Source organism: Epargyreus clarus, unplaced genomic scaffold (genome assembly GCF_041222505.1).
Source record: "Epargyreus clarus isolate Ecla_fem2 unplaced genomic scaffold, WU_Ecla_fem_2.2 ptg000016l, whole genome shotgun sequence".
NCBI lineage: Eukaryota > Metazoa > Arthropoda > Insecta > Lepidoptera > Hesperiidae > Epargyreus > Epargyreus clarus.
In genome coordinates, this window is record NW_027332224.1 from 4194764 (window position 1) to 4215989 (window position 21226).

The 21226-nt window shown below is 35.3% G+C and overlaps 1 protein-coding gene across 2 annotated transcripts in view; it reads right to left on the bottom strand.

The window, feature by feature from the left end:
• Np (serine protease notopleural) overlaps positions 1-20879 on the bottom strand; it is a 48317-nt gene extending 27438 nt beyond the window's left edge. For both annotated transcript variants that reach the window (XM_073081566.1, XM_073081565.1), the window contains exons 1-2: positions 20605-20879; positions 5555-5876 (exon numbers count right to left, since the gene is read on the bottom strand). In XM_073081566.1, the coding sequence (XP_072937667.1) occupies positions 5555-5810 (256 nt within the window). In that variant the 5' untranslated portion in view covers positions 5811-5876; positions 20605-20879. The remainder of the gene's footprint in view (positions 1-5554; positions 5877-20604) is intronic.
• Between the last annotated feature and the right edge of the window lie 347 nt (positions 20880-21226).

Consider the following 21226-nt stretch of genomic DNA (forward strand, 5'->3'; position numbering starts at 1 on the left):
CTTTCTCACGTTGTTGAAAAACAAGAGAGAATCCCTATTTAATGTTGGTTACTGTTAATGGATTGCATACTCGTTTCCTACATAAATGCCACTAAAAAGTGAGTAACATTTGTTGTTCAGCTTTTATTTTGAAGGTAATAGAACCTTTCATGGTTCAACTCCGGCCGCATCACGATCACAGCACACCTATTTCTGCCTAACAACATTATTAAGCGCTGCTGTATTCTGGTTTGAAGACTTTGGTAAGGGATTAATTTTTCCGAAGGGTCCCAACTTAGTTCTCAGGGGTAGCAACGCATCTGCAGCCAACCTTAGGTAGACGTAGGAATCTAAACATATCCAAGGTCGACAGTGACTGTACCATCAGTACCCTTACTATGAGTTTTTACGTTTTGACAAATATGACTGTTTTGGTATTTGTTTACGTATTTGCCCATACAATTTCCAATCAGCGCCCCTAGCGGATTATATCAGAACTATAGTGTCAGTAACAAAACATTAAATGTATAAATTGTCTCTCTTTTTTGAGAACATGTGAGGGCGACAAAAAGACTTGACTGAAGCAAACGGAACAGAATAATGGATTGAGTAAACGTAACGTAAAATTGTGGGATGTTTCGAAAACTCATGGAGGGTAAAAACTAAGGGTACAGGTGGACTGCATGTTCGTTTCCTACTTAATCATACTTACTAAGAAAATTATTATAATTTTTATTCAACTTTTATTAAATGGACTTTCTCCACGACATTTTTTATGTAAGATTTTTAGACCAACCGGACTTTTGTGATTCATTTAAGACCAACGACACTTATGAGTCACCTCTGACGGATATTGACATACATTATTGATTTAGGATGTAGGTTATTGACAGAGCCTTCAATAATAAATAAATTGTATTGTCTGTACCCTTAGTATGAGTTTTTACGTTTTTACAAAAATGACTGGTTTTCTATTTGTTTATGTATTTGCCCATACATTTCCAATCAGCGCCCCCAGCGGACTGTATCAGAACTGATTGGAAATGTATGGGAAATACGTAAACAAATACAAAAACGGACATTTTTGTAAAAACGCAAATACTCATTACTAAGGGTATTGTTCGTAATCAACATACCGGCCATTTTCTTAGCATAAAGTGCTTTATTGACAAAACCATTTAAGTGGATTGGTAATTTTATTGGCAATAAATAAATATATACTTATTACTTAGTATTTCTTAAGGACATTGTGAAGTTAATTGTGAAATAATTTTTGCGGTCATTAAACTCAAATTAGCATGCAGTCCACTGATGGTAAGTGGCTACTACCCATGGACATCCGATATCAACTTCAATTAAGATTAGAGTCCAACTGCTAAGTTGAAACACCTCCGATTAGTATGTCTCCCTTACCACTGCCCTTAACACTGCTGTTATTAGGCAGAAATATGAGTGGCGGTGGTTAGGGAACGTACCCATACTACGTGACCTATTTTTTAATATTTTTCGACCCCTCCCCCCTCCTGTGACCACCCGTAGTATATGCTAAGACACCCCCCCCCTCCTCAAATTGTTACGTAGTATTAGAGATGGGTTGTACTAGGTGAACTGCGATTAGGTATGCCTTAAATGTATGAAAAAAAAACGGGAACCATGTCATGAATCGACGCGACGAGCAAAAGCAGCCGATCGTACAACGACATTATTGTATACGCCTGTAACACGGATTCTCGTCGACTTGCTTGCTTGCGAGATTTCTTTCCATGAATTTTACTACGTGACAAAAATCTAAGCCAGGGTCCTGTGATTTAGCGTAACATTTTAAAGACCTCCCTCCCCGCCCTAAATGGATCACGTAGTATAGGTACGTTCCCTTACTCTGGTGTCGAACCACAAGGGGCCTTTATTATAAGTAAAGGTAGTAGCATAAGTAAAGATAAGTATAGGTAACTGAAATATTCCATATACCTACTCCATATAACCTTTTCAAACCAATTTAGGAGAATTAGAGAGGGAATATTCGGGAAAATTAAACATTAAAGAAATGAATCGGGAAAATTAAACATTAAAGAAATGATAAAATAAAATAATTAAACGCAATAACATCAAAAATAAAGTAACACATTTAACATCAACCTATTCGTACTTTATTATCGGGTACCAATCTCCTTTCAGAATAAAAAGGGCTTAAGGAACAGCTAATAAAATACCTTAGAAATAGATGATCAAAAAATATTGGTGGTCATTGTTTTATGTAAAACCTAAAACTATAATAAATTACTGATTGTCGTAATCCATCACATGGAAAAGCAAGTTACTTGGTTTAGACATGAAATCTTTGGTTCGATCCCTGCTGAAGTAAGCAGCGAGTGTGGGAAACAGAAAAGTCATCTTATTTAAAAAAAAATTATGTATACATATATGTAAATTTTGTAAATAAGTTGTTTTATATTTATAGTTTAATTTATTTCTTTTCATTTTCTGTAAGTTTAATTATAATTGTAAATATTTTTCAGTTGCATGCTAATATAAAAGGTATAAGTTACAAGTAAAAAAAAAAAAGGAAGTACTAAAAGAGACCATATGTGAAGAGTACTTCATTTTATTGCTTTAAAAAAATATGTAACAATAAAATAATAATAACTTTATTGACACAAAAATTGTAAGTACATTTCAGAAGTTTGAAGCCTCTGGTTCCTGAGTTAGTCAAAACTGTGTTTCAGGAACCAGCGTCTTCTCCCATTATCCAGTAATATATCACTAACATAAACAGACATTGAAACGAAAATAATTTAAATATGTTTGTGTGTATATATGTGTTTCTCGTCAATGCTTAAAAGGGTCTAGTCTCCCTAAACCTCTCCCTTATACCCGCCGGCATATATAATAACAAATACAATACGTATAATATCAAAGTAAAAAATATCTGTTCATAGACGTTGTAGGTCTTATCCAACCAAAACAAAAAGTCAAAGTTGTTAACCCACGCCACGGGGTGGCGAACAGGAAAACGTTATCTAGTAGAGGAATTCCGCTCAGGGCAAAAACTTTTCCTCGTATCTCGTTAAGTATGTTACAGTGAAGAATTTTGTTTGATTTTATAAGATGGTAACAAATTACGATTTCGGCTTCTTGATCGAAGGGTCCGAGGTTCAAATCCCAGGCCACTGATTTTTGGAAGTTATGTACGTATTAGAAATTACTGCAGGGGACGGGTCTCCTCTCAGAATGAGAGATTAGGCCATAGTCCACCGCGCTGGTCAAGTGCGTATTGGTAGACTTCACATACATTTGATTTTTTTTAAGATTTCTCAGGTATGCAGGTTTCCTTACGATGTTTTACTTCACCGTTTAAGCAAGTGATAAGTAATTTCTAATACGCACATAACTTTAAAAAATCAGTGGTGCCTGGATTTGAATCTCGGACCCCTCGATCAAAAGGCCGAGTTTCTTAACCACTAGGCTATCACTGCTTTTTTTTCAAAATTAATAAATAAACCAAAATAATCCCAATGACGTCACTGATTGTCTCACATATATTTTGCAATTTCGTAAAGAGATCTCAAAAACCGCACCTACGATATATCCTTAAGACGGAGTGACACACCTGACCCAGTCTGACGAAAGGAAGTGAAAGTATGGGGAAAACACGTTAGCGGAAACTTTTTATGTGTTACACGTACCTGTGTTTTGATTTTATGCTTTTATTTTATAATATAGGAGTAGAAGATGAGCTCCTGTCCACCTGATGGTAAGTGGCTACTGCCCATCAACATCCGTAATGAACCCTAGATAAGATTAAATTCCTATCTGAGGTCATCCACAGTTACGCCACTACCTGCCTACCTACCTGAGGTCGAAGCTGGAACGCCGCGGAAAAGTATGTTTCACTTACCACACCCTTCAAACCAGAACACAGCAGCGCTTAACACTGCTGTTGTTAGATAGAAATAGGTGTGGCGGTGGTGCCTCCGGAGTCGAACTACAAAGAGTTTTACCACCTTTGCATATATAAATGATTTTATGACAAGGAAAAAGCAGAAATATGGGTAATTAAGCAACTTTTTTTATAATATTAAGGTAGCACAATTAAATTAAAGCTAAACAATTAAAGGTGGTAGAAACCTGTGGTTCGACTCCGGCGGCACCACTGCCACACCTATTTCTGTTAAGTGCTACTTTGTTCAGATTTGAAGGGCGTGGTAAGTGAGACATACTTTTCCCAGGTATTCTAGCCATTACTTTTCAGTCACATCTATGGCCGATCTCAGGTAGTAATCTGGTCTTGTATGGGGTTGATTACGGATATCCATGCGCAGTAGCTATTTATCATCAGCTGATAAATGACTATTTAACGTATTATCTGTAATTAACTTCATTTTCTGTAACCAACTTCAATAGATCAAATTATTTATTTATTTTACTGCGCAGTGGCTATGGCAATTCTAGAGATTCTAAGGAAGATGGCCCCCTATAATGGACTTTAAAGACTTAAAGGTTAATGGATGAACCCTACCTTAGTTTAAAACCTCAAGGTTCCTCCAATGTTCGATATTGTGTGCATGTAACAAGTAATAATACATAATTTAATTGTCACTACAAACTTGTTTGTTTTTTAAATATATATTTCTTTTTATTTAATGCACAGTGGTAATTTAAGATTTCAGGGGTGGTCTGTACCCCCAAACCTCTCCTCCCTTCCCCCTGCCACGACTTTGACTACAAAGTGCTAAGTGGAATAGATTCTCGACTTCCATTTCCAATTTGTAACAACCAATTTCACTTTTATACATCACCTCCTAACACATCACGCTAATTCGTTTCGCCTGTCACAGAAATCAGTCAACAGCCGGGGAAAGTTTTCTAACTTTTAATTTCATTTTGACAACAATGGCGGCTTGACAGCTGTCAATTTTGAAGTTACAACAGTGTTTTGTTCGTGTAATTGGGTGTTGACGAAAATAAGATAAATCAGTAATTGACATTATATTGTATGGATCTCTCCGTGGTTTGGATGCGTTGGCGCCGCCTTCTTTCTTGCAGTCTTAGGCTGTGTTTTCACTACTTTTTTCGTAATATGTGTGATGTGTCAGATATTGAGCACCACACAAACTATGAATCAAAAGTCCATAAACTTACGCAAGTGAAACTACATAATTAATATAAAAACCCGAAGGCTTAAAAATATAGTTTATAACACTTCCATAATTTAGATGAATCCAACGATACCTCATATGCTAAAATCCGTCAAGCCGGTTGAGCTGTAGGACATGCCAAAGAATGAAACATTATCCTTCACAATGTAAAAGTAAAAATAACAAGAATATAATTATAATTGCATTAAGAAGTATGTAACAAATTTGAAAAATATTGGCGTTCTTTGTTTGCTCCAAATATAGGGAACTTAAGTTGTAATACATTTACCGTCTATCGACAGACCGCACTACACAATTATGATTTTTGAAAATAGATTTCCATTTTATTATAGAAGTAGTAATAAAATAGAGTAAACTTAGAACAGTACTTTAAATGAACAAATTTACACGTCCTATTAAAATATAGTAAAATATATTACCTTGTAAGTAGTCCAGGTTGAGAATCACAGGGCCAGCGGTCACCGAACTCAAATTTAAACACACTTGTAATAATATTACCGCGAACGTAAAGTTCAGCCATATTACGCGAAAATTGTCCACCAAATTCACAACGAAACACTTCCTATGTAAACTGTCACTCCTGTACACTTTCACTTCATCCTCCGTTACTGCTATCCTAGGATGAACGGGATGGAGAGGATGGCTGTAATGCCACGTGTTTATTGGCGGACCCATCTTGTTTTTTTTTTGTGTTTGTTAAATGCTATGATTTTGTCATCTTGTGAAGGTGATGACGAGTTTCTGAAACAAAGAAAAATATTAATAGTTAAGTAAAATATATTGAATTGTAACAAATAAAAATTAAAATAGATATTTGAAGTATGCTCCTGATGTATTTAAATAAAATCCAAATTTGAGTCCATAAATTGCTCAGGAGACAAGAACTCTTATTTTGTAAAAAAATAATTGAATAAATAGAGTTTTCACATTTGCATGACATTGCCAGAATGGTTCGTGCCGATGGACAAACAGATGGTTTTTTTGGTCTTTTATTTATCATATTTCATCTTCATTATATTTCATCTTTTGTCATTAAATGAAAGATATTAATTACTTAAGAAAACATTTTTTGATTTCAGAAAAACAGTCCCATTTTATTTATTTTACTGTTATCAAAATAGTATTCAAATTTTAACGCAATAAATTGGTTTCATCCGAGAATGAATCTGCGACTAGACAACAATTATTTATGTATTTAGATAATACATAAATCATTGTTGATATTAATATATCGTTGCTATTAATATATCGTTGCTACACAGCCTCTACAAATATAGAAAAGTATCCAACTCAACGGGCTAATAACTTTTTTTATAATATAGTAGTAGCAGACTAGCATGCAGTCCATCTGATGGAGTGGCTACTGCCGCCCATGGACCTCTGTAATCAACCTCAGGTAGCATTAAATATTTCTACCTGAGGTCGGCCACAGATGCGCAGTTTTCTCTGAGGACTAAGCTGGAACGCCCCGGAAAAGTATGCCTCCTTACCACACCCTTCAAACCAGAACACAGCAGCGCTCAACACTGCTGTTACTCGTATGAGGCAGAAATATGTGTGGTGGTGGTGCTGCCGGAGTCGAACCAGAAAGTGTTTAACCTTCAAATAATCACTACAGACACTATAGCTTTTCAACCAGTTAATTGGTTACAACCGGGAATGAACCTGCAACTCTACACAGCCTCTACAAACATACTAAAGTAAGTAACTAAACTGGCTAATAACTTACATAGATAATTAGTTATCTCTCCTCATTAGTCAGTAAAACAAATTTGTTTCTATCAGTATCAAATCGTTGCTATTAAACCTAACCAACCTGTTCTCGATACCGGGAATACAGGAAGTTGCAGGATACAGTTATGAATCCTGCTAGCGACTGGTTTCTTGGGAGTTTGATCATTGGTATAGTTCTAAGTCTAGGAATTGAACTCAAATCAAATAAAATCAATTTCAAAATAGGTTCTTTACAGAGCACTTTTTGAAAGTCAGTAAAACTACCACCACTTCACAAGGTGTTTTGTTATGGAGAAGAAGCGGCGAAAGAAACTCCATAACACACATCTTTTGAAAAATGTTTTTTTTCTCATACTCACTTCTCTCACTCATACCAATCTTCGCTCAGTTGCCTCAATATTACCAGCATCATAATAAAAACACATTTTTTAAAACCCCACGACAGTTAAAACGTAATTGAGAAAGGATAAAATAATTTAAAAAAAAGCCTGACTTAGATAACGACGTCGCATATGAACAAGAGAGTATTCATTTTCATAGCACGTACCTATTTGGATCTCGAATGTGTAGATGTGGCAAAAAAAATTTAACAAAAAAATACAACCGACTTCTATGTACTACAAAGTAAAAAATAATTGAAATAAATGTTGGTTTAGTACATATTTTTGAAGTCGGCGCTCTATATATTTCGTTGGATAACGATGTAAACAGCGTGTCTAATATGAGCGCCGACTTCAGAAGTATGTTTATCTGCAACTTTCTATGAACTTACTGTAAAAACCATATTTGTACGCCGAAATGGTAAAATAAGAGGATTCTTGTATCTTAGGACACATTTCACCAGAGTTTTGTAGCTTATTTGGCAAAGAAAGATGTTTGATTTGATTTACCTAATAAGAAACGCAACAAAATCCAGCGAGGGCTAGGAGTGACTTGTTACCCTTTTCTAGGGTTCCGTACCTAAACGGTAAAAACGGAACCTTATTACTAAGACTTCGTTGTCTGTCCGTCTGTCACAAGGCTATATCTCCGGAACCGGAATAGATAGACACATGAAATTTTTACAGAGGATGGATAACGGTGGCCGCTATAAAAACAAATACTAAAACTAAAAAAAGTTAAATATTAAAGGGCGTCTCCATACAACAAACCGGTATTTTTTGGCATTTTTCGATCTAACCGTTAAGCCGTACTAGGGAAACGGTTGATTTTGTTTACAATTCGTTTACTATTACTGATAAATACAAATAAGAGCCATAAAACATATTTTAATATAGTTATTTTAATGTTATTATACGTTGTTACTCAATGATCATCACCCCAACGCCATCTATTGTTGTCTGATAATTAAATATTTTTGAAAATAATAAAATGAGTAAAAAGATGTAAAAAAATGAACATTTGGCGGTACGGAAGCCTCCATGTGCGAGTTCGACTCGTACTTGGCGAATTATTTTATTTATAAAACTCTTAGGCGTGTATGTTTCTCACTATTTTCCGTTACCGTCAAAGCAAATGATAACTAAGTTAGTTAATAAGTTATAACTAAATCCATCTAACGACTGTCATATCCTACCCTCCCGATATATGATATGGAAATAAAATTACGAACGATGACTCAGACATTTCTCTAACGAAACATCCTGTATATTAAACCTTGCAAATTGCACGGCACCGCTAGGAAAATAGCCGAACCGTTAGACTGAGTACTAGGTAAGCTTAAGTGAGAATAAGTGATTTTGTACAAGAACTTTGAAATTATATTCACTTAATAATGATGTTTTTGGGGTCATAATTTGACATTGAAACATTTGAAGGTGGCAGAACCCTTTGTGGCTCGACTCCGGCGGCACCACCGCCACACCTACTCGTATTCTGCCTCATAACAGCAGCGTTAGGCGCTGCTGAGTTCTGGTTTAAAGGGTGTGGTAAGGAAGACATACTTTTCTGAGGCGTTCCAGCTTAGTCCTCAGGGGTAACGGCGCATATAGATGCGATCTCTGATAGGAATATCTAATCTTATCTGGGGTTAACTATAGATGTCCATGGGTGACAGTAACCATTTACTATCAGGTGGACTGCATGCTCGTCTACTACTCCTATACGAGAAGTTTATGGTACTAAGTACTAGGTAAATAAATCTTTTAATTAATTTTAACAATATATTTAAATATTTTTAGCCTGTAAGCAGTACTTAGGTAGTGTTTTAAATAAACAATCATTTCTATGGTTGCCAAACAGTTTATAAGGTTTCAAGATAATAGTAGAATTATTTACTCTTATAATAATAAAAATAAATTAGAATCATTTGAGTACTAAAAAAACAGACGAAAACAAAACAAAATATATTATTATTTTCACCATGGGATTACTTTTTAGGTTAAAATAAGTTACAACGTCGTTTAAAAAACCTTAACAATGTTATGCTTTCCAACAGAAATGAGGTAACCAGTAAAAAGAGACGTAAAACATCTAATTAAGAACAGCAGTAGAAAAACACGTAAAAACACTTTCTGTGATTAGTTTTAAACTTTTACAGCAGTTGAGCTGTTGCTTTGAGGGCAAAGCAATTTTGTAACAATTGAACAAGTTAACGTACTTTTTATCGCCAACCCACTGCTGGGCACAGGCCTCACAGAGTGTGGGAAGCCTTTCCCATTGCTGGGAACTATTCTCCTCTCACTCGGCCTCTCGAACGAGGGGTCCGAGGTTTAAATTCTAGGCACGCACCTCTGATTTTTCAACTTTGATTTTACGTATTAAAAATAAGTTATCACTTGCTCAAAAGGTCAATGAAAACATCGTGAGGAACCTGCGAGATTTATATAAAAAAATCTCAAAGGTATGTGAAGCTATATGCACTCGGCCAGCTCGATGGATTATGACCTAATCTTTCTCATTCTAAGAAGAGACACGTGCCCAGCAGTGGGACAGTAATGGGTTGATGACGTGACGTTCTCCTCTCAAAGTGAGTGCGTTCAGACCAAAATCCACCGCACTTACTTAGTGCGGATTAGTACACTTCACACGTTTTTGAGAACTTTTTTAATAGAAAGCTTAGACAGGGTTCCTGCTATTTTCATGTACCGTTTAAGCAAGTAGTAATTAATTTCAAATAAGAGAATAACTTGCCGTTCAATTTATGTTGCGTAAGATTCGAACGCCAGACCTTAACATAGAGTAGCCCAACTTTATCACCTAGTGGTTAAGAAACTCGGCCTCTTAATCGAGGGGTCCAAGGTTCAAATCCCAGGCACCTCTGATTTTTCAAAATAATATGCGTATTAGAAATTAATTATATCACTTGCTTAAACGGTGAAGGAAAACATCGTGAGGAAACCTGCATAGATGAGATCCTACAAAATAAAAAAAATCAAAGGTATGTGAAGTCTACCAATACGCACTTGGCCAGCGCGGTGGACTATGGCATAATCCTTCCCATTCTGAGAGGAGACCCGTGCCCAGCAGTGGGACGTAATGGGTTGATGATTAATTATATGTTCAAAGTGATTGAAACTGTAATATTTTTACATACGATAATCTACTTATTAGGTCTTCCAATCTTTACATTTACATTTACATTTACATTTTTACATATATGTAGATTAGTCCGCGCATTGCTACGAAACTAATCTGATTGATTCTAGAATGAATATACTCGTATTTGTGTGACCTCAAAAAATTAGACTCCTAATCTGATTCATACCTGTTTTTGATTTCGTTTTGTTGACTAATTTCGTATCTATAAAAATAATCTTTCATAATTTGGAGTTAAATTTTAATAATAAATTCACTACCAAACCCGACAGATATTTATACTTGTCAGAAATCTGTGGTGGGTAAAACATTAGATCGACGATTCGTGAGATGAAACTTTATTATTTACGAGATTATATGACGAAATATGTAATATTTATCGCAATAAATTCGGTCGTTCTATTGACACAATTTTCGATATTTTTGTAAGGCTTAATAGATAAAGAACGCCTATTTTTAATCTTAATTATTTGACTTACAACATTTACAGCTATTTAATCAATCTTTAGGTTTTATTGGATGCCTTAAAATATTTATTTACCTCATAAAACGCAAACATTAGTAAGTAATGCAGTCAGTCAGACACGCAGTAGCAACATAAAAAATATAAACAGCCATAGACAAACCCAACCCTGAAGGTAAGTACACTCGATCACAAAAATTGAAAAGCATACATAATCTGTGGTAATCGGCACAGATACTATGACGGAAATGTGTGTCACTCGCCCGTCGTACCGTTAGCCGACTGTTAGAGCGTGTGAAAGTTGTGGACGTACGCAACCCTGATGCCATTTACCCCTTCATTTATTTGATTATTTATTTCAGACAATATAAACAAAGATACTCGTACAAAAGTAGAATTGAATACAGTGGTCCATATCATATATACCTTACAGACTGACATACATCTTTGTATATATATATTTCTTATGTGCGTGTGTATGTCACTGAACTCCTAAACGACTGGACTGATTTTGATGAAATTTGTTGTGTGTGTTCAAGGGGACATGAGAATGGTTTAGATTTATAATTTAGTCCATGGGAAAAGGTTTTTTTAATTAATTTTTAATTCGTAAGTAGTTATAGAATCGGAAACTATGCATTTGATCAAGTGATCTTTAGCAAAGTTGTCGTCCAAGAGCCCACGACGGTGGGAGTTGGTAAAACCAATTTTCGACAGATGACACCACTGTCACTCCAATGCAGGTACAAATTTTCCGTTTTATGTATGTCATATTATTTCTTTAAAATGCGGGCGAAGCCACGGGGCACCACTAGTTCTATATAAATTACGACTTACACTAACCACAGAGCGCTGCGCACTTCACTATCATTTAGATTTGAAACCTAAATCGCTATTTACATGACATCTCAATATACATGTGTACACAGTACAGTACACTTAACCCAGTAAGTCAGCGAAGCAGCGTAATCCGAACATTATAGATTAGTGAGATTACGCAAAACAGTTATGTTACATTTCGTATTTTCCAGTTGTGATTCGTTGGAGATCCTGGAGGCCATGTAGCTTTGACGGCCACCGAAGGGTTTTAGTGGTTGAAAACTCCATATAACCTTTTACATATATCGTTTTAAAGGTTGCCCCCTTGTCGACAAAAAGTACTAACCCGTTGGCGTTCGTTGATGTCTTTTATATGGACAAATTGTTTGAATGTATATGAGTTCGGTGGTATGGTTAAAAAGTCAAAATAGTTTTCTTAATTTCTTTTAAACCATGACTTAATTATCGGCCTGGATTGAATTTGGAACCGTTATGGATGAATCATCTAAGTCTTTTTGAGAATCAAACCTGGAATCTTCCACGTGTAGTCAGTCAACGTGTAGTCACGTTCGGTATGTGGTCGAATTTAAACATAATCAGATTTCTTTTCATTTTTTTATAATATAGGAGTAGCAGACGAGCATGCACTCCACCTAATGGTAAGTGGCTACTGCAAGTGACATCTGTTACCAACCCCAAATAGGATTAGATATTCCTACCTGAGGTCGGCCACAGATGCGCCACTACCCCTGAGGACTAAACTCGAACGCCTGGAAAAGTCGCCCTTACCACACCCTTCAAACCAGAACACAGCAGCGCTAACGCTGCTGAAAACGGTGGGGCGGCGGTGCCGCCGAAGTTGAACCACAAAAGGTTCTACCACCTTTAAACCATAGTTTTTACTTATGCATAATACTACCACACCAAAAAATAGGCAAAAATAAAATATACTCAATTGTTTCTTTCTTTGTAGATCTGACTAAATAATGTGACCAACTTTCTTTTCAAGTCATCACTAATAACCTCCTATGATTAAAACACCCAAACAATATTTTAAGGCTAAAATCGAGTGCTAGGACTATCGTGATTAAGGCTGTAAAGCAGGTTATACCCGACACCTCGTTAGGTCCCGTTAGCTAGATGAAAGGACATTTCAACAGAGCCTTCCGCAGCCTTAGTGTATAAACGCTTCGCAAATATTTTTAGCATCATTTCCGTATGTTATGTAGGATCTAAAAATAAACGTCTAAATGTTTTATTTACGATAGTTTTGCAGATTTATTTTTAAATGCCAATAATCTATTTGAGCTTCGCAAGGCGTTTCTTAAAATGATAATCAATATATTTTATTCACGTACATTGCCTCAGAATTCTTTTTGAACGTCATTAACCTTTTTTTTGTTTACGAGGGGGGAAACCTTTAAAGGATACCCGACGATGTGGGAGCGACGCCGGGCTATGTGGGATTTTTACCGCACTAAAACCCGCGGCCCCCGGTGGCCGTCCTTAATATGCATTTTTATGTGGGTAAAAAATTAAAGTTATTCTTATGAACAGTGGAAGAACCTTTTCTGCTATTAAGTGGCCGTCTGACCGTGGACATCTGTAATCAAGTCCATATAGAACAGGTTCTATCTGAAGGCGATCACAAATACTTTGCCAGTCCTGATAACTGAGATGGTCGCATCCTATGTAAGGCAGCCTCCCACACCCTTCTAACGGAGAACTCCTCCACGGAAGGCTACACTGGGATAAGACAGGAGTGACTACTGCTTCCACAGGAGAAATGTCCTCAAAATACAGAAAACATCTAACTTTTGGGTCAGTAACTTATTACCTACTTATTTCCAAACAGTATTACGTGTGTTTTTCCAGTGTTGAAATAATTTGTTGACAGTAATTTTTGCAAGACGTCACGAATGAAATTGTTTCTTTTAATTCGAAAAATAATTGGGGGCCTCCACTGTTTCATTGCGCCAGGGCCTCTACACCTGGCTTCACGCTAGATATACTGGTAGGTACTAGATATAGCCTTCCTGTTCGATACATGTGTAAATGGATACTTTCTTAATAATTACACCTCCTTTTATTCAAAAATCTAATACAATTAGAACAGTCTACAATACAGTCACAGAAAAGCTAATGATATTTTATTCTTCATTGATAAAACGTATGAATTATTGTCTGTCAACTCTATCGTACGATATCGTTATCGCACGTGCCTCGAATACGCCAGAATCAATTATGGTCATAAGTGTATTGTGTGTTAATTTATCACTTTGAATTCAGATTACAGTTAGTCGCAGTTCCGAATTTATTTTTACACTGGCTAATTTATTCGCACTTTGCTGTGGCTTAATTTGATATTAATTATTCGGGCAAATAATTAATTTTTCGTTTTCGTATTCTTCTAGGAATGTTTTCCTAGAAGAATACGTACTAGAAGAATACCTTACTATGGGGTGTGTAAAAATAATTGGTCTTGAAATGTAGTCATTCATATAGTGATAGTCAAGTGGCTAAGAAACTCGGCCTCTCGATCGAGGCGTCCGAGGTTCAAATCCCAGGCACGCACCTCTGATTTTTCAAAGTTATATGCGTATCATAAATTAATTATCACTTGTTAAACGGTGAAGGAAAACATCGTGAGGAAACCTGCATACCTGAGAGATTTATAAAAAAATCTCAAACGAACGTGAAGTCTACCAATACGCACTTGGCCAGCGCGATGGACTATGGCCTAATCCTTCTCATTATAAGAGCAGACCCGTGCCCAGCAGTGGGACAGTAATGGGTTGCTGATGATGATGATTTCATTCATATTAATGAACTATTCAAAAGTTTTCTTATTTAAAGTCAGATGTTTTTGTAATTTTATATGGCGTGTATATACGGTGGAAAAATTCAGTTTACTGATGTACTCTGTGAGCTTGATAGATGGCGTCGTACTCGTATAATAAACCTTATATTCTCAATCCACACGAACAAAGTCGCAGGCACACCTTGTGTTATAATAAATTATTACCCAATCAAATTACAATGTAAAAGATACTTTTAAAATAATGATTATTATAAGGAAGTCACAATAAATTACTTTAAGAAATGTATTATTTTCAGAAGACATTTAAGAGGTTTAATGGGTTTTATGACATTTTCATTAACATAATAACATATTACGAAGCTTCCTCGTGAGAAAAGTACGCGTGTGAATTATTTTAGTGTAATTGTCCTTTTAAAGAATATAAAAGATTTTATCTAAGTATGTAATTAATAAAAATGAAGTAACTTCTAAATAATTACATTTACGCTATTCACATAGTAATAACAGTTGTTACAACTGTTTGTCTATGGTAATATAAAGATTTTAATCAATTGTTTTCTTAAATTACCTAGCTGTACTTTACAATTTATTATTTCATTTTCTTACAACCTTTATAATTTAGGAGTAAAACATTATTAATAATTTATGTAAAGGCGTTCATTATTTTACGATATATCGGTCCCGTTTAATACTTTTCAAAATATATACCAAACAAATAATTGATTCTCTTATATATAAAACTCTCGTGTCTCAATGTTAGTTATCGTACTCCTCCGAAACGGCTTTACCCATTTTCACCAAATTTTATATGTATATTCAGTAGGTCTGAGAATCGGCTACAAACTATTTTTCATATTCCTAAGTGATAAGGGTTGTTAACCCTTAACATTTTTTTTATTATATGGCAACACAACGTTTGCCGATCCAGCTAGTCAATAAATAATTATAATAATTTACTTCTTCGCAACTAGACATTTAGAAAACTAATCTAAGATCACTATTTAATGGCCAATTTCATCTGTCGTTTTTTGTGTGACGGTGTGCATGGACATGTAAAATTACTGGCATCTCTAACGAGCATAAAGAATACACGTTTAAAAATAGAAAAAGTAAATCAACACAGATTATGTTCAACCAATGCCCTCATTTTATGCAAAAAATCATAGAGAAATATGCGGGTGAATTGCTAAACTCGTAATTTTGAAAGCAATATTAGAGTCACTTATCTATTAAAGTATGTTATATAAAAGTTATATAAAAGTTGTTATAGTTTAAAGGTGGTAGAATCCTTTGTGGTTCGATTCCGGCAGCACCACCGCCACACCTACTTCTGCCTAATAACAGCAGTGCTATGTGCTACGTTGTTCTGTTTTGAAGGGTGTGGTAGGGAGACATACTTTTCCGAGGCGTTCCAGCTTAGTCCTCAGGGGTAGCGGCGCATCTGTGGCCGACCTTAGGTAGGAATATCTAATCCTATCTGGGGTTGATTACAGATGTCCATGGGCGGCAGTAGCCACTTACCATCATTTCTATATTCAGAGCGGACTAGCAGTTTTACGCGGACTATACAACAAATTAGCAACAGACACTATTAAATTACAATATAATTACATTAAACTTTACAATTAAAAATAAATTACGTATGATACCTAACTTTAAAACGGCATATATTTTTCGAACCTCTTAATAATTTAGAACAGATCCACATGATACCATGAGTACTTATTTCAATTGACTTACATCGAGATAAGGTCGAGATAGCAGGTTCTGGCGGGGTCATTAACCCCGCCTCGGGAAAGTGTGGTACCAACTTAGATATTTACAAAAGGAACCTTAGGGCTGCCCTTATTTCTACAACGTTAAAATTTCCCTAAAGTAGAAATATGTTTTCTTTTTTGTATAATATTAGCTGACCCGGCAAACGTTGTTTTGCCATATACATAAAAAAATGGTAAGTGTGAACAACTCTTATCACTTAGGGGTATGAAAAATAGATAGTAGCCGATATTCTGACCTACTGAATATGCATATAAAATTTGGTGAAAATCCGTTTCGGAGGAGTAACGATAACGATAACTAACATTGTGTCACGAGAATTTTATATATAAGTAGAGGTCCCCCTTTACTCTTTTTCCCTATTAATACGTTATAACAGCAATGTTAAGCGCTAATGTCTTCTGGTTTGAAGGGTGTGGTAAGGGTGGCACACTATCCCAAGGCTTACCAGCTTAATCCTCAGGTGTAACATCTGTAGCTGTCTTCAGATAGATTTTATTTTATCTAGGGTTGGTTACAGATGTCCATGGGCGACAACAGCCTTGCAATCTTGTATACTTAATCTCAGATAATATTCATATGCCTGAGGTCTGCCATAGAAGTTTTGTTGTATCGAAAACTAAGTTGGAACACCTTGTATTTGTATGTCCCTTCTCACACCCACAAACCACAAACAAACCAACATAGATTTTAACACTGATTTTACAAGGTAGAAATGGATTATATTATACTGCAATTAAAACACTTAAAATTTTCACTAAATGCAATCAAAATCGAGTATGGAAATGCGCACTGCATTTTTTGGCATCATCATATATTTCTGAATGTTTTTTGTGGAGAATTAAATCCTTACTAATATTATAAATCCGAAAGTAAATCTGTCTGTCTGTCTGTCTGGTTGTCTCTTCTTCTCGCCCAAACCACTGAACCGATTTTAATGAAATTTTGTACAAAGATAGTCTGAGACCCGAGAAAGGACATAGGATAGTTTTTGTCGATCGATTTTAGCGATCTAAGATCGATTAATGGGAGAATCGACCTTTTGTACCCAAAACGTCGATTATTTATATCGATATTAGTAAGGATTGAATCGGAAACTATGCATTTGATCAAGTGATGATCTTTAGCAAAGTTGAAGGTACCAATTTTCAGTTTTATGTATGTTAGTATGTTATATTATTTTCTTTTAAACACATAACACGTTATTTTTAATTGACGAAATGGTATATTTTACTGCAGATACGCTGTGATCAAAATTGTAAATGATTTGAAACCATTTACATTTTATAATTTAAGCGAATTTTGATTAAAAAAATCTCATTTACACATCCTCTTTAAGCATAAAAATGTGTTACATAAAATATTTATTTAATCAACACATTATGCACAAGTTTTTATCCCAATTCGCAATAACAGTAAAGAAAACAGGTTTTGCACAAGAACCCATTATATTATCAAAAATATGTTAAATATTTCGATAAGTATAGTCCGCGCCAAACTGCTAGTCCGCTCTGAAGTTGTTGCGAGCAGGTGTAGTCATACAATTTGCTATGGCGACGCGATTCATTTCTATATTCGGAGCGGAATAGCAGTTTACGCGGACTATACTTGAGTACCGCGGTAGATGGTCTTTTCATGGCAAGAAACCCTTGTATAGTTAAAGATAGTACTTCCAAGGTAGTAACAATAATAATGTCTAGCTTTTAGCAGTTCTGCGTTTCGGTGGAAGGGTGTGGATGTACTGACTTACATGAGGCGAGCTTAGCCCTCAGGAGTGGCAACGTATAAGGCTTCAAGTAGAACCTGTTTTATACGGAAGTAGTCACAGATGTCAATAAGCGGCAGTGCCTTACCATCAGGTAGACTGCTAGCTCCAAAATTTTATGAAATTTTAAATTAGGTTTACTTTCTTTTTTCTCATAATATAGGAGTAGCAGACGAGCATGCAGCCCACCTGATGGTAAGCGGCTACTGCCGCTCATGGACATGTTTAATAAAGCAGGACAGAATTAAATATTCCTACCTGAGGTCGGCCACAAATGCGCCATCTCTGAGGTGTGAGGACTAAGCTGGAACGTCTCGGAAAAGATTGCCTCCCTTACCACACCCTTCTTAATAGACTAACTTCAAAAGTGTTGATACAGTTCGCAGCTTCCGTAACGTATGCGGCGTTTCCGTTTCTTGCAATACTCGTAAATTCTCTGAGCAAATTCCTCATAATATGTAAAAGAAAATACTTTTGATATCACAAATAAAAAACAATGTTTACAAACGAAAAAGTATTGCAATAAACAGTACCTACGTAAGATTTCGAATAAATTTGGTAGTAATAATATTATTATATTTATTATGTTGAATGGGTCCGAGAATCAAAACCCAGGCACGCATCTCTGATTTTTCAAAGTTATGTGCGTATTAGAAATTACTTATCACTTGCTTAAACGTTAAAGGAAAACATCGTGAGGAAACCTGCATACCTGACGAATGTTAAAAAAATGTTTTGAAAGGTATGTGAAGTCTATCAATTCGCACTTGGCCAGCGCGATGGACTATAGCCTAACCCTTCTCATTCTGAGAGGAGACCCGTGCCCAGAAGTGGGACAGTAAAGCGTTGATGATGATGAATGTTGAAAGACGGAAACGAAACACTTTGTTTACAACCAAAGGATTTTCCCCTAAACAGCACGTAAGATTTATAAATTTGGAGGTAATAATAAAAGAATGCCGAATGCCGGACGAAATACAATGTTTACAACCCAATGATATTTATATATCATATGTTACAACCAAAGGACTTTCCATTAGATAGCACGTAAGATTTCGAATAAATTCGGTGATAATAATAAAAGAATGCCGAATGCCGGACGAAATCAGTCAGCCGTTCGGTCGGATTCCGAACGGGACCGAGTTTCGATCATTTCACTGACCTACATTCACGCAGACGACCCACGACCGACGTTACGACTTGCGACCCGCTATGCCTTTGTGTTGCCTATTAATTTGTTGCTTACGGAGTTAAAATATTAAATAACTAAGGTTTTTTTTTGTATAGTTAATATAGGTTTTGTTAATATAGGTTTAACTACTGTTGGCTACTTACTAATTGTTTAAAACTTCAAAAAGCTTTTAGATATTTCCCAATTATTTTTAATATGAATTCGTTTAGTGTTTTGTTTTATTGCTTACAAATTAATTGCTTACAAAAATCTTCAATTTTTAACTAAATTATTTTTTTAATATAAATAGTTTGTTGACTATTTATCACTTCAAAATGTTACATCTAAATACATTTTTAATGCTCGTCTCATAATTGGAAAATAACTACTGGTTTATAGTATTGATTAATTAAACAAAATATTATTTGGCTTTCTTCAATAATACTCGTTTTTTAAATGTACCTAATTTTCGGAAACAAGAGTTCAAACTTTCATTTAAAAATAGCATCTTATGTGACCTTTTATCAAAGAATGTAGGGTTTCTATTGAAAACTGGTCAATTATATCTGCTCATGGGAGGAAGTAACTAATTTTATTTATATTTTAAAATAGCAAACAATGTTGGCTCTACATTAATAATTACGCTAGCTCATCATTATTACAAAATCTTTAAAAATAAATAAGTAATGTGACGTATAAAAATATCTATCCCGCATTCCTTCTATATTTTTTATCGATCACCACAAAACAGACACTATTTATTTTTTTAGTAAATGTTGAAACCAACCAGACGTAAGTATGTCTGGTTGGTTTCAACCCGTACCCTTCAAGACCCTATAATCTTCTTAATTTTCTTTTTTTTTATTAAAATGCCTGCTTTTTTGAAGAATAAACTAAATTTCTTATTTATAAACGTCTCTGTCCTCATACATAAGCAAATTAAAAACCAATAATTTAGAAAAAATAACTCGTTTCCAATTTTACAGAAAACAATAATAATAATAGTTTGATTATGACTTTAGTGCGTCTATAAAATTAAAGTTAATAGTTTTAAACTGGTAAATAGGCAAAGGCTAGTCTAGTCTAAAGGCTTTCCTTTAAACGAGTTTGTTTTATTCCCGGCCAGGAAGAGCAACAACCTATGATTGCAGGGCCGTTATACCCGATCGAATGAACACTGATAACTACAGAAAAAACTGCTATTCTTTCAACCATTACAATTACAAACGTATTTTATTACTTTGGCTGTATAATACCAAAGTCATTGCAAATAAAAAAAAACTTAATCCTTTTTTTCATAGATAATTAAATTCACAAAAAAACTTAAGTAGTGTTGCTAAAAATACAAGAGAACGGTTAATATGAAATCGATTTTATATTCACCTGTTTAACGGACACCAAGACGAATGAATACTCTCACAATCACAGCGAACTCATTATCCACGGCACTGAGGATTTAACAGTTATTCGTACTAAAAGACGAATTAACAACTGGCAACTAATCGCTCGTGAAAAAAAAAGTTTCGAGTAAATCTACGATTGACAATCGATGTTTGACAGTTCGCGCGCGCGCTTTTTTATTTTTTTTCTTGTTTTTTTTTTAAGAGGCACAGGCGTTCGCCGCGGAGCCTTGACCGCAGCGTACTGCCAGTAAACGACTTCGCTGTTGTCGATGCAAGCTCTTGCTAGTAATTTACTTTCCAACAGTTACTTTTCGCTCCGCTGCACTGATTCCGGTCAGCTTTGTTTTTTAGAAGCTCCGGATTGCAGAATGAAAGCTTAGATAAGCTATCTGGCTTTAAGCTTTGTTTGTCGCGGCCAGCTCGCATTTTTTGTCTATCAATTTTTTTGTCTTGTCATAGTTGATCTTGATAGTTTTTGTGCGTCTAGAAAAAATGAGATAAGGCAGCCAACGATCCTGTTTTCCCTGTGTAGTTTACTTTGAATCTGTATGTTCACCTACTCTAGTAGACTTACATTGTAATATTATGCTTATGGATACTTA